This window comes from Aplidium turbinatum, chromosome 10 (assembly GCF_918807975.1).
Source record: "Aplidium turbinatum chromosome 10, kaAplTurb1.1, whole genome shotgun sequence".
Taxonomy (NCBI): domain Eukaryota; kingdom Metazoa; phylum Chordata; class Ascidiacea; order Aplousobranchia; family Polyclinidae; genus Aplidium; species Aplidium turbinatum.
Window position 1 is genome coordinate 16,119,682 of NC_137481.1, and position 13,854 is coordinate 16,133,535.

General features: G+C 37.1%; 1 protein-coding gene across 1 annotated transcript in view; it reads left to right on the plus strand.

Moving 5' to 3' along the window:
* The first annotated feature begins 8,249 nt into the window (after positions 1-8,249).
* LOC145778059 (uncharacterized) overlaps positions 8,250-13,854 on the plus strand; it is a 31,798-nt gene continuing 26,193 nt past the window's right edge. Inside the window, exons 1-5 of the mRNA XM_082589462.1 lie at positions 8,250-8,322; positions 11,762-11,803; positions 12,162-12,328; positions 12,714-12,938; positions 13,390-13,539. Coding sequence (XP_082445588.1) covers positions 8,259-8,322; positions 11,762-11,803; positions 12,162-12,328; positions 12,714-12,938; positions 13,390-13,539 — 648 coding nt within the window. The 5' untranslated portion in view covers positions 8,250-8,258. The remainder of the gene's footprint in view (positions 8,323-11,761; positions 11,804-12,161; positions 12,329-12,713; positions 12,939-13,389; positions 13,540-13,854) is intronic.

Here is a 13,854-nt window from a genome sequence, read left to right on the forward strand (position 1 = left end):
GTGGCATTGAGTCATGACTACTGTTTCAAAATAACTATTTTTCCCATTGATCAATCAACGCTAATTGAAATTATCTCATCTGTCGTTTTCAACAACGTTATATTGCTTACGCAATTTTCAGGTATTGGCACGATAGAGAGATCAATAAAAAAACAACCAGTGGCTTTCGACAATCATAATGAAGTTGACAAATGCTTTACGGAAACGTTAGACTTTTAAATTGACGAATGAAGTGACGTTAACGGTGTATTGCAACTAATTGTGACACCAGCCTTTTAAAGTTTAAAACGACCAACCAAGCACTTTTGCGCCATCGTTCGTTTGACCATAAAAAACAATGCGGTACAAAGTCGAATTGCTTCGAGGTCTCTGAAGTTTAACTGCTCAGCTGGAAAGACAAACATGGTCACATGATACGTCATAAAGATAAACAATCAAGTCCAAAGAGACACATTAGCAAATTCAATTTCTTCGCATGGCAATCGGTCGGAATTTTAACCCTGTTTTAACCTTTGAAAACGGTTCAAAGATGTTGAAATTTATAAAATTTGTTAATATTTAAACTTTGACGTCACTTCACAGATGTTTGCATTCTTGTTTTATTAGTTTATCAAATGAGTTTTTCATTACATTATAGCTTAATGCTAACACAACCTGACACCGTTTTTCAGGGCCGTCCTCACAACATTAACGGCTATGTTCCATGCAATGTATTCACTAAGTTCCCATCTTCAAAGTATCTATAACAGTTTTATAATTGCTATTTCGAAAAACTTTGATTTCTGCGAAAGTTGAACAGCTTCTTTTTTGTGAGGAGTTGTTTTTTTCTGAGGACCACGTTTTATCGGAGTTAGATGTCCGGCCATTCCTCGAGCAGCCACTTGATGGTAGTGTCGTCCAGTGGGCTATTGATAGACCAACTGCCCTCGGTGGAGTAAAAGTCGGGAAGCTGTAGAGTATTTGGTCTGCGGTTTGTTCTTTCATGAGAGTGTAGTAACTGTTCAACGCCTATACGTAAGTGCAATGAGAGTTGAGACTCGTCTGAACTTTCTTCTTTTCTGTGTCCTTCCGTGTCATGTGACACGCGGGGGAACAGAAACAGCGCCAAGGCATCAAATTTAAATGAGTAGCCTAAGCTGCGTTCGTTCGCGTTTAAAATCTATGCTTTGGTAGGATATTACGCAACAGTTTCACAAATTTCGATTTCCATTGGAATTTTTACTTTTTTTTGCAACTATCACTGCACATAGCCTACTCTCACTAAAAGTGGCGTGTGCATCGTGTAGGTTCCGTATCCACAACGTTCTAAACCAGCAACCTTACTTTTTCGTTTGCTTTTTAAACTTTACAAAAAACAATCATCCGAATCATGTTTTTGTTTGGAATGTGAGATACGATCTCAAGCCTAACGACATAGGCTACACTTAATACTGAAAAGCTTGGGTGTTCATCAAAACAATTATCGTTTCTAGCACTATTCTTCTGATGAAATTGAAAGTAAAAGCAACAACAAATAGATTGATTTATTGCTTCACTGACGTTTTGGGTTTTAAATATCAAACCTGTCCCAAACATTGAGATAAACACGATTTATTGACGATTAAGGCTTAGCCTCGTAGACAAGTCCTTTGAAAATAATTCCGATGAGACTCAAAAGATTAAGAGGAAAAGGTTTAGCACTCTTGCTCTAGAAACATAATCTTTGCTGTCTTCCTCTTTTGCTCTGGTGTGTGCATGCCAACAATACTACATATCGTTTCAATACGAGAGGAGGATTCCACTCTTCGAAAAATGATCGTCTCAAACAAAAAGTTGTTTGTGTCCAAAGTCATATTTTTTGTGTGATCAGGGAGTAAAAACATTAGTTTGTAGATGGAAAAAGCTGAAGTGATAAACATGGTCATTTTTAGCATTCTAGTTATTAACGCATCAGCAGACAAAGATTCAGACAAACATCAAAGCACCATCCAAATGCAAAAAACGATTAATTTGCTGTCTGGGAACCGGCATCGGTAACTGAGCGAGGAGGAAACTCCTTTTTAGCTTAATTTGTTATGCTATGTCTACGGTCTATTCACTCTATTGCTTTACCACACTGGAGCAAAGGTGCTAATTAGAACTATTTTTGTCGAAACGTTACTAGAGCAAAGCCATCTTGGATTTGACTGTCGTGCACACGCTTTTATTTCCTTTCTATAGAATTATGATTTTTGTTTTCAATTAAAAAAAAATAAAGCTTAGACCAATATACAAACATACCCTGAAGAAGATGGTAGCCTACGCATAGCAGTTTAGCTAACTCCCTCCAGCCATGGACTTCTAAATAGTAGAACCTGGACTGGACACGCAGTGGACAACATTAGGCCAAACAGTTGGTACAACAGTTGGCCAACAGTGGGCCAACAGCCAAGTAACTAACCCTGTTGGCCCACTGTTGGCCAACTGTTGTACCAACTGTTTGGCCTCATGTTGTCCACTGCGTGTCCAGTCCAGGTTCTACTATTTAGAAGTCCATGCTCCAGCCATACCAGAGATCGTTACAACCATAAACCAAAACGCCTGGTCTAAATAAATTAACGTAGAGTTGTGAAAGGGCAATTTGTCTATTTTATGAAAACAACAAATTGGCGCAATGTGAATTGTTAAGTTAAAACATTTATATGTAGATCATAATTTGAGATCGGAAAGAATAAATTTTTTTCGAATGATAAATGTGGAAGGAAAATCCCAGCTCATTTATGCCTGAACCACAAATTGATGCTTCTTGTAAACATACTTAGGCCTAAGCTGTGCGTTTTTGTGTAGCGCTTTAGCTGCAAAAATAGCAACTTCAGGACAGCCCTACAGAAGCCTAGCCGAGTATGCCATGTTTCCTAGTTTAGAAAACTGCATCTTTAAACACAGATTCAACGTCGCAGACTTTAAATCAATGCAATAAAGACTAGTTGTGCTAGCTGTGCTGATTATATGTGATATTACTGATCAACAGTAACATCGATTTTTCAAACTGGCAGTCGCCTTCACAATACTGCTCAAAATGTTTTTATCAAAGAGCCATAAAAATTTGCAACTACTTTGGCATAAGTTCTTTGAGGAAAAACTGAGAGCCCACACAATGATCCAGATTGAAACAACAAATAATTTTTTTAATCAGTGTACAATGCAAAATATGCTTTTAATACGATTCCAACAAAATAAATATTTTTTCTACTAAAATTGTGTAAACATCAGGTTAACCTATTTGTGAAGCGATTAAAAGCAATACAAATTTATCTAACTTACACAACTTATCATTGCGCCTCTGGGCGCATTGCAAGTAAAATATTATCCTTTGTTTACACTTTACAACTTTCAACCCAGATGACCCGATGAGATACTTCGACAGGTGACACGGCTGAATGAAAATTGAAACAGTGGTGAAATTGAGTAAAAAAAAATTTGAGAAAGACGTTGTGTGTTTTTTTGTTGTATAACGTTTTGTTGATGTCAAACCAGACAGCCCTTAAAATTGATAAATCGTTTATTTCCACATCGACGGAACGTTTGCGATTCAAAAATAGACGTCGTTATCATTTAACGCGGTTTGATCTGTTTGACCAACGGGGAAAATGTCCACAGAAGGAAAACAGAAAAAAATCGCTTGTGTCCGTGCTCAGCTGGCCGGCTCCACTTAGACTTTGGACCCTTGGCCAATCTGATGAATAACGAAGTCACGAGTTGGCATAAGTTCTTTGTTTCCTTTTAAAATGTCTCGGGCCCAAACTCAGGTTAGGGTTGTTGACAAGTTAACGTGATTTACCAGTCTAAATGTTGTGCATCGATTTAACGTTTCATTTCGTTGCGCATACCCAACAGGCAGACTTTTTGCCACAACAGAATTGCTGCAAGATTTCGAAACCTTGCGCAAACTCGGAAATTCCTGAATATTGTTTGTCATTTTGCCTCCTGTCAGGGATGACTCTGTGAACTATTTGTCATTTTGGCACATTTCTTTGGTTGAAACAACGACTACTTGATATTGAAAAATAAATACAGTGACTCGTAAACAATAAGAAAATTGAATTTAGCCTACTTATTTCTCCATTACCGCTCAACCGCTCAAATTTTGGCAAAAACGCGAAGCAGTTTTATTTTAATTCATATCGTGGCATTCTGCCATTGTACGGCCAGACACAAAGCCGCTGATCATCATAAAAGTTTTGAACATTTTATGCTGCAAAGGCTTTTCAACTTATGACCTTGTTTTGGTTTATGGCTTTTGCTTCCCCGAACGGCGAGTTTCTTACATTTGGTAAATACATGCTAAAAAGTTCACAACAAAAAGTTCGCTTGTGATTAGAGGGGCGTTCTTCCCGGCTATCAGCACAAGGCTGAGCACTCGCTAGTACAGCGAGTAGCTGCGATTCGCTAACCATAACGGTGTAGCTTCCACGCAAGCCATTCAGACTTTCCAATCAACGATATGTTTCTCGGCAGCCGATTTGTAAGTTCGCTTGATAATACTGTTTAGACTGGTTTAGAGAACAAGAACAATTTTATTGTTGCCCATTTCTTGTGTTGAATGTTGTTATGCTGTTCAGTTTAATTTACCAAACCCAGAAAAACAATTCGTTGGTGTCACCCAGCAACGATTAACACAAATTGATGAACATGACATGTTGTGCATTGTGCGCACATTGTGCGCTAACCGTTTGCGCTACATGATCCACAAGGTTTGTTTAGCCTTTTACAAAAGTTCATGTTTACTGGAAGACTGAGTAACGAAAACTTTTGCTCAAAAGACATGGATTTGATGTTTCTCGGCAGCCGATTTGTGAGTGCTCAGCCTTGTGCTGATAGCCGGGAAGAACGCCCCTTTCTTCACCATGGATTTGACGTTACTGTGTCTTGACGAGGCAGTCAATAACACAGTTGAATGTGGACATAAAGTTTGGGTAACTTGCTTGCCTTCTTGTTCATTTCATGCAAACCTTCGACCACTACGCGAAAGCTTGAAAACAAAAACAAATTTCGTTTTATTCATTGAACACAGACAAAACATTGAAAACAACCTGCAGTTTAGGTAGATGTATGACAACAAGCTGAGGTTCAAATCTAAAGGTTTAAATCCAAAGTTTGGCAACCGAGTCTCCGGTAACACAATTACAACAAACTGAAGAAAAAAACGTAGAACAAGGGTTTAGAAAATTTTGTGAAACACAAAACATCAAATTTTATTTTTTTTTTATTATGGCTTCGATTTTGTCGTCTTAGCCGCACTTTCAAAAGTATTTCATCTTAATTTGGAGACAAGTGTCAAGCCTTGAACCAATTTGGTAGAATTTGTTGTCTAAATTAAATACGCTTTAGTAGTTTAGTGCTTCAATGCAAATCATCACTTCTGCCGAAAAATTACAAAAATGCTGAGCCACATTTTATTAGTTTTACTTTTGCCTGCTGTATCTATTGCTGAAGGATTTTAAATTGTAACTACGTACGATACTTGATTAAGTATTGGTGGCCATGCTAAGATTGCGGCAGCAAACATGACATTACTGTTGTTAAATTAACTCTTTTAACAAAACGTGGAGACAGATTTACACCAACTGTTAGTGATTAGTTAGTTGTTCACCATGCATAATTACAACCACATGGTTGTTGCGAAAATCGCTGCTTAAGTATTAATGTAGTTTTCCACTAAGCAACTAGGTTCATATTGTAGGCCTCTACTACTAGTACTACATATAAAATGATGTAAACCTCCACCAACAAATGGGCGTGGTAACATGGAATTTGACATGTAGCTAATGTAGCTTGCCATATCATCTTTGCCGTTCTTTACGTGTTTTCTGAATCGTCTTAGGTTGATGGTACTTTCACCATTGCAAATGTCTATTACTTAATTTGCTTTCATACCACATGAAATGGATATCACATTTAAATCTTCATCGTTTACTATCACCTTAATTATTGTTATGCCCGGTTACACAATTTTCTCCCATTAGAAATACTTTGTAGGCAATGAAACGTTGATTTAAAGTTTGAACCAAAACTGCTTCAAAACTGTAAGAGTAGGTTGGCAGCATCATAAAGTAAACTGCTAGATTATATTTTGATTGCTTACAAGTAGAAGCAGCTTTTCATGTCCGAGTTTGTTCGATTTCTTTATAATATTTACGAGAAACCTTTGAAAGGAACATGGTTTATGTGAAAGGCATTATTAATTTACGTGGCAGTTGCATGCTAATAATGCCATCACTTGACAATAATTACGAGGCAAGTATCAAAACGCGAAAAGCGACATGACTGTCATCTCTCTTCGAAAGTTAGCCCGGCATTTTGTCGTTTTAAGTTCCTAGAAAAACGTTCTTCAATCGATGATATAATTTCTTGAATAAGGCTTATTTAATGCCAAACCACAAATTAGTCTTTTTACGTTGGTTTAATGTCTGAAGATGTTGAATTTATGCAAAAAGGATTGATTTGCTGGTTTTAAAGCGCTTGCTGTTTAATTCACGTATTTTGGCATTGATGAGCGTAATCCTCCCGTTATACCGTAGCTTATCGAGGCAACTGTGTTTACATTTTCCGATATGATATATAATTGAGCCAAACTCAAATAAGAATAAACAATAGACATGCTTGTGGGAGTCAAAGGTACTTTCCGAGTCTCGTGATAAACGTAAGACTAATTTTGAAGAAGTGTCGAGTTGGTTGTTTTCACTAAGTTATAAGTTGCCAGCTGAATAGATGCACACACTGCCCTACAACCAAGGGCAAGGCAAATTGAAGTCACCACCAAGCTGGCAAAAGATGTCATCGTTAGTGGGTGAATGGCTGGGTTTGTCTCAGCCTAATTCTTGACCTGAGATCGAGTGTGGTTAAGCAGTGGACGTTGGCAACAAATCTTTCCACCAACGTTAATCCAGCCAGTAGCAACAACCGTTCGATTCCACACAGTCATGTTCCTGCATTTCAATCACACAACGCAAAACGAATTGTAGGCTATACAAGCACTGAAAGTAGATAACTCAACAGATATTTAACATTTGTTAAAATTATTGCAACCGCAGAGCTTGCGATCAGAAGTAATGTAACGGTTGGAACCTTTTCTTAGGTCCCGCTTTCACCCTCTGAGAAGAACGAAGTTATGCGATAAAACTACACATATATTAATTATGATCATATATCTAAATTCGATCATCTCTTCGTAACCCTGCTACCGAAGTACATGTATGTTAGTCTACTAATCAAGCGGGACGTTCAAACAACACGTAGACGAGATGTCGTGACATAAAAAGGGAAAGATCTGGAGAAACCAAAATGAATATCATCGGTTATACTCATGATATGAATACACTTTAGGAAATAGCCTATTGTGTGGAATTAAGCCCTTTGAAAAAATGCTGTCTATAAATTTTAAGTGTAGTCTAATGGAATTAATCAATAAATAAAGTAATTACTGGTTGTGTTAAACCATAGATTAACCACAGTACAGTATACCTTGGATTATGATTCAATTCAGTGGCTGCTCGATGCCTGTCCAAACATCTAGCCCGAGTCGCCTCCACTGCCCAAGGGTGGTAAAAGGCAGAGTCCCTCGACCCTTGACGTGGTGAAAAACAAAAGGTTCACACGAAGAAGACCACTTTTTCTTCGTAAAATCCGCTCTTTGCTTCACTGTCCCTCATTGGTCCCTCTATAACACATCTCTGTACCTGCCATGCAAAATATAAATGTTAGCTCTCATTAATTTGTCGATTTCTTTAAGACTGAAATCTAAACTTGAACCAAATTACCTTCAAGTTAAATGGTGAAGAACCCTTACAAGATTCGAATTATTGTTTCCAAGTATCAAAACTAACCAAGATTATTTAATTATTATTTTCAGCATGTGTCTTTTCATCGTTCAACTGACGTTCTTCTCGCATGGCATTGCAATGAGAAAACCTTTCACATAATTTATTCCTGGGTTTGACACTCAGGAGAAAATCGAGCAAACATTAGTTATGTAACTTTTATCAACTTTTGTGAATGTTGAAACAATGTAAATTATTATCAACAACGTTTGGTTATCACTTCAATGTTGCGTCATGTTAATTATTGTTATTGCCTATTGCCCTATGAGCAAACAAACAAATCAAGTCGCTAGCAGTGTTGCAAATAAACCCTTTCTCTTTTTCGCCATCTTTGCTGAGTCGGCGCGCCTTCAGGCTTGATATATATAAGCGGGTGAGTTGTGCCAGAGCTTTGGAACAGCGAAAAGTGAACCCGACAACATGGAGATACAAGCATTCTTTTTGAGTCTTCTAATATTGTCGATCGTTTCCAGCACAGAACCAAGTAAGTCAATTACATTTTGTGAACACTTCAGCAGCTTAAAACTTACACAAAAAATCATCATTGGATTAGTTTTAGTGACAAGGAACCATGCCTCCAGCCTTTTGTTTTGTTGTTAAACCGTAAATTACGCATGTTTGCTGTCTTTTGCTGACTGACACAAATAGAGTGGCAATTAGCCTAACATCGCAAAAGTCAAAAATGATAAGTTATATTTTAACTGATCGCTTATCCTAAAGAAGTATTTATATATGGATCAATTGTAGGCTAAGTAATCTACTTTTCAAAGTCGTGAGTCATGCATTATGCCACCAAAAAGGAATTATATTCAGAAAGTTACAATTTTTCTTTAATTTGTGGCTTGCTACTTTTTATTTCAAAATCTAGTGTAACATTAAAATTGTACAAAACTGCTGTTGTTGTGTAAATTCTTAAGTGCTATGTTTTAATAAAAGAAAATGGGGTGTGCAACTGTGCATTTTGCAGTGCAATTATTTTGCTTGTTATGCAAATTTGTCATCCAACTTTTAAGCAACTTGGCAATCCAGCTTCTTTAGCGGAGAACAAAGAATGTGTGGAGTCAGCAGTAACTCTCCTTGCGGTTTTAAAGGCTTGCACGCAACAAAAGTATAGGGTTGTGTCAAACCTCAAAAGACATTTTTGTCTTGCGCTGATAATATGATACTTATGTTCGAAATCTGTATCCCTCTCATGACGAATTGTTATTTTTATGTTTATTTGAGTTTGGAAAGTTGCTCAATCGCATAAAAGTTTGGCTTGAGCTATTTGCATTGCGACCAGTCGGTTTGAAAATTCTGATTGTTTCCGCTTCTTGTAAATCAATGAGTTGTCCCATTGATTTTGCATTCACCGCAGTTTCCTTCGATTGCATTCACACTTGTGAGCACTGAAAAGTTCTTTGTTTTGCAGTTAATGTTGCAAAACGATTTGGCTGCTGCGTTCAGCCTGGCCTTCGGGCGAAATGTGTTTTCGCAGCTGATTTAAAGTATGACGACATTAAGTTAGTAACCAATACACAACAATTGGTTATGAAGAATTGTCCATTTTCATGCACTTGTTTGGGGTAAAAGGAGAAGCATACATTTTGCCAACAGAAAATTTACTTACAAACCCAACCAGCAAATTGGTCCTTTTTTACATCTGAAGACGTTGAATCAATGTAAGAAAGGACTGATTTGCTGGCTGGAAACTCTCATGAGAACAAAATTTGTTGCAGTGAAGCTTGAACGTCGATTTAATTCTGTTTCTACCTTTGACTGCAACGTTGAAACAAAGTGCGAAAATCAAAAACATTGATTGTTTCCGAAAACGTTTTTCTGGCTCAGTCACGTTTATGATGACAGTTAGATTTAATTATTTTTGCGAACATCTTGTTCTTGTGTGGAAACTGTGAGAAATGTTTGTGCTTATTCTTGTGTTGGTTGTTTAATATCGCAGGCCTGTAAGTCAACAACAATTTTTTTGTTTTCGGTTATTTGGAATCACGGTCATTCTATCAAAAAGAACAAAATATATTTCGTAGGCTTTGATTATAGGATTTGAATATCATCGAAACGACACATCAACAAAAAATAATTTCTTGATTTCTATTCGAAACAAACTTTAAAATTTAGGGATTCTTGAAACATCTATGAGACGAAAAACAACCAATTAATACTTTTTGAATTTTTTTTATCAAAATACAGCTTCTAATTGATATTTTTCGGCTATGGTAATTTTTTGTGGTCTAAGTGGATTTGTTCAGCTACCAATTTTCTTTCTTCGTGGTCAGCGTTTTTGCATTTCTTTTTGTCAAAGTGTTGTCTTTCGTCACTACAATGCACAGTAGGAGATTAGAAATCTTGTCCACCAACTAGGGCTGTTTTAATGTCATTTTGCTCAAGAAATGCGATATATAGATCTTTTTGTTAATTTAACATTCAACGGCGTCACAGTAATTTGTTAAAACATCTTGTGTGTGTCGCTTGCTTCAGCAGCTCTTTCAGCTCATCGCTGATGTCTTATTTTGAGCACGTGATTTCTTTGTTATCGATTTTCAGCTGATGCAAGTCAAGCGTGACGGCTATCTCCCTGCGGCAGTGATTTGTTTTTGCAGCCCAGGCAAGCGTTTTTTTAAAAGAATCCAGTTATTGCCGAAGAACTTTATTCTCTAGTTCTGAACGACCTAGTTTTCCTGGAAATCATGCTTTCGTGGTTCTTGCTAAATGCTTTTATATTGTTTCTGCTAGTTATGTTATTATTTTCACGTTTTAGTCGCTTCTCCAGCAATTTTAGTGGACTCACAGACTGACAGCTGCTTCAGTTGACTCTGATAAATCCAGGATACCTATGGTTTCCTGCCACGAATTAGCATCAGTTTATTATGTGGGCCACAAAATTAATGAATGGTTGTTCGTTTTTTAACCCATCGTTCTTGTCTGCATTAAATTCAAAAAGGGTGTTAGTTTCACCTGTTTTACTGACCACTTTATGGTTTGGCAACTTATACGTGTGGTCTCATGCTCTCTTACGTGGAGCAATCTCAGCGACAAATGCATTGAAATTGTAAATGAGGCCACTGCCGCGGGGAGGACTGCGAGAACATACGTGGTTAATAACAATGTGATGTTTTACAAGAGAAAGCCGAAAACAATCTTTTTTCCTTTTTACGTCTTGCCCAGAAGGTCGAACACAATGGCTGTAAACGTTTGTAGATTTTGTGGTGCAGAATATCAACCACACTGTTAACGTCTCATTCCAACTACAATGTCTATCTTTGATATAATTAGATGTAGATTGCACACCGAGTTATTAGTATGATACTCAATCTCTAATTTTCCGAAAGTTGTTTGGCTGACCGATAATTTCTGACAAGACAAAATCAATTTTTTATTTGTTTTTTTACATCTTTGACGTTACAAAAGCATTAACCTGCGTAGTTTCTCTGCTTTGTAGACAAAGCGATATTGCTTGCAGATGGACTTTGACCGCTCCATGTCCAATAAAAAGGAGAGAGAAGGAGCAGACACTTGCGACGTTCTGCACTTCCTCAATGACATTAATTCTTTGCTGGCAATTTTGCAAAATCTTGCAATCCGATATGTAAATGAAGAATGAAAATTTGTTAAACTTTTCAATAAAACATTATGCTGCTGCGTTGCTCAATAAAAAATCAGTTTCAGTCGGAAGATTAAAAAACCTGAGTGTTAAATTTCACAAAGAGGGATTAAAATACAGCGCAATAATATGTGGCTGTAAACAATTTTTTTATCATTTGTATCTTGCGTTCCATGGCTGGAGCCAATGCGTGGCAACACGATTTTTGGCTTTCTGCACTGCTATTGCAAAGGCAAATTTTGAATACTTTATTAGAAGATTTGAATACTTTATTAAATCTTGTGCATCACACACTGAATTACATCGTTTTTCTTGTTTTTTTCAGGATCTTTGGAGACGTCGTACAAATGTGCAACAACGTGCACAGGTAAGTCTTATCTGTATTCACAGATAAATTTGGCCTGGATCATATTTCTTTTCTGTGCTGTTAAGCGTGAAAGTACAGCTGGTCAGTGGTCACTGTAGCCTTCAAGCATTTTCCTGCTTGCAGTGATCGCCTGCGGGAGTTACGTCATAACAAGACGTTCGGCAGAAATTCTGCACAGCAATTCTAGCTCAATTTATTGGTAATATTAAGAGTTGCTCTTGAGACTTATGGTGAAATAAAATGTAATAGTAATTATATCTGCTCATTATAGATTTAGCTTCTTTGTGGCTTTTCATTTGATAGATCAACACTAATTTAAGTTGATTCATAACAAAACTCATCCTGTGTTTACTAACAGAGCCCGAGAACCTAGTGTTCCGACAGGGCTACACATACCAATACAGCTATGCCGCTACCGTGGTTAGCTCTTTCCAAGACGGACCAGCCGCCGACCATAGCTCGGAAATTAGCATTCAAGCAAATGCGATGATAGATGTACTATCACCATGCGAGATGGTCTTGCGGGTACGTTGTCGCTTTACGCTGTTGTTATTTAAAAGAAATACTGTTATTAGTTTGTGCAGTTATTTCAAACCTAAAATTTGGAAAAATACAGTGCATTCTAAAGGCAAAAATGAGTAATCATTTATTACCCAGCTTTAAAGCATAATGTTACCCGTAACTTTGCTAGTGAATAACATGTACACTAGCTTTTTCAATATTTTTTTGTTTTTTGTTTGAAGTTTCTAAAATTTTACAATTTTACACGAAATGTGCCAGTTTTGTTTAAACTTTCTGAAGAGGGCGTATTCGCGCCTTTTTACATTAAATTAACGTGTGCTCACGTTATCTATAAAAGAGGGCAGATTATCCTGGTTGTGGTGCGAAAACTTGGAAACTTTTATTTCAGGTAACGGACGCCACAATTCAAAACAGCAATTACGTTTCGCGTGACGACGCTCAACAATGGGCGGAGAACATCCAGCGTCACCCGTTGCATTTCAACTTCCAAGATGGCCAAATACCTGACGTATGCGCCTCAAATGACGATCCCACTTGGGTTCTGAACATTAAAAAGGGTATTCTTTCGGCTCTACAAGTGTCTACTTTCGAAACTGTAGAAGCTATACAGGAGGTGAGTTGTTCGAAAGGTCTCTGCTCAAGACATGATCTTATTTTGTGGTTTGAAAAGCATTTGTTTTGTGTTATTGGTGGCATAGATCGTGTTGGACTTCGGTGAATTCTCGTGAGACTGTTATCTACAGAGTTGTTTGTTATACGCCATTAAACCTCAAACAACCAAACGTCTTACCAGCAAGATACCAGTCGTTGTGGTACTGCACTGAATTAGCACAAATTGGAGTGATGTGTTGCTTTATTAACATCTGTGTCATAATAAGTAAAACGTTTTGCTGTCAATAAAAGCAATAACAAAGCCTAATTGGACACCGACATATTGTGCTTCGGTTTTGTTTCGCCTTAAATCATTCATTAAAACAATTTTTATAAAGTTGTTTTCTAGTGGAAAGTGTTGAAACTTGTTTTGTGGTCAAAATTGTCAACAAATTTATCAATGACTGCAACAGACCGACGTCAGTGGCGCATGTGAGTCATCCTACACAGTTGAAGGCAACAACGGAAATCTGGAAATAGTCAAAGAAAAGAATTACAACAAATGCGAGGACAGGGACAAATATCTTCTCTTCTCCCATTTCACTCCTTACAACAGTGAATCGGTAAGTTGAAAACTTGCAAAGGTGACAGTTTTGGCGTCAAAGGGCATGGCTAAGCAAATTGTCGTCATTGCAAAAGAGTATTTAACATAAAACCCAAACCAAAACTATTAAATAGTTGCAAAATTGTAGTACCGCTTTTTTAAGTTTTTAGAAACTTTTTCATCTTTTTGTAGAATTTTAATAACTATTTTTTCAAACTAGGAAAAATTTTATTTTATTTTTAAATTATTAAAAAATTACTTCCTTGCAAAATTTGGAGCGATGCTCTCACACTACTAGCGATAAAAAGAAGTAACTTTAAATTTATCACTCTCA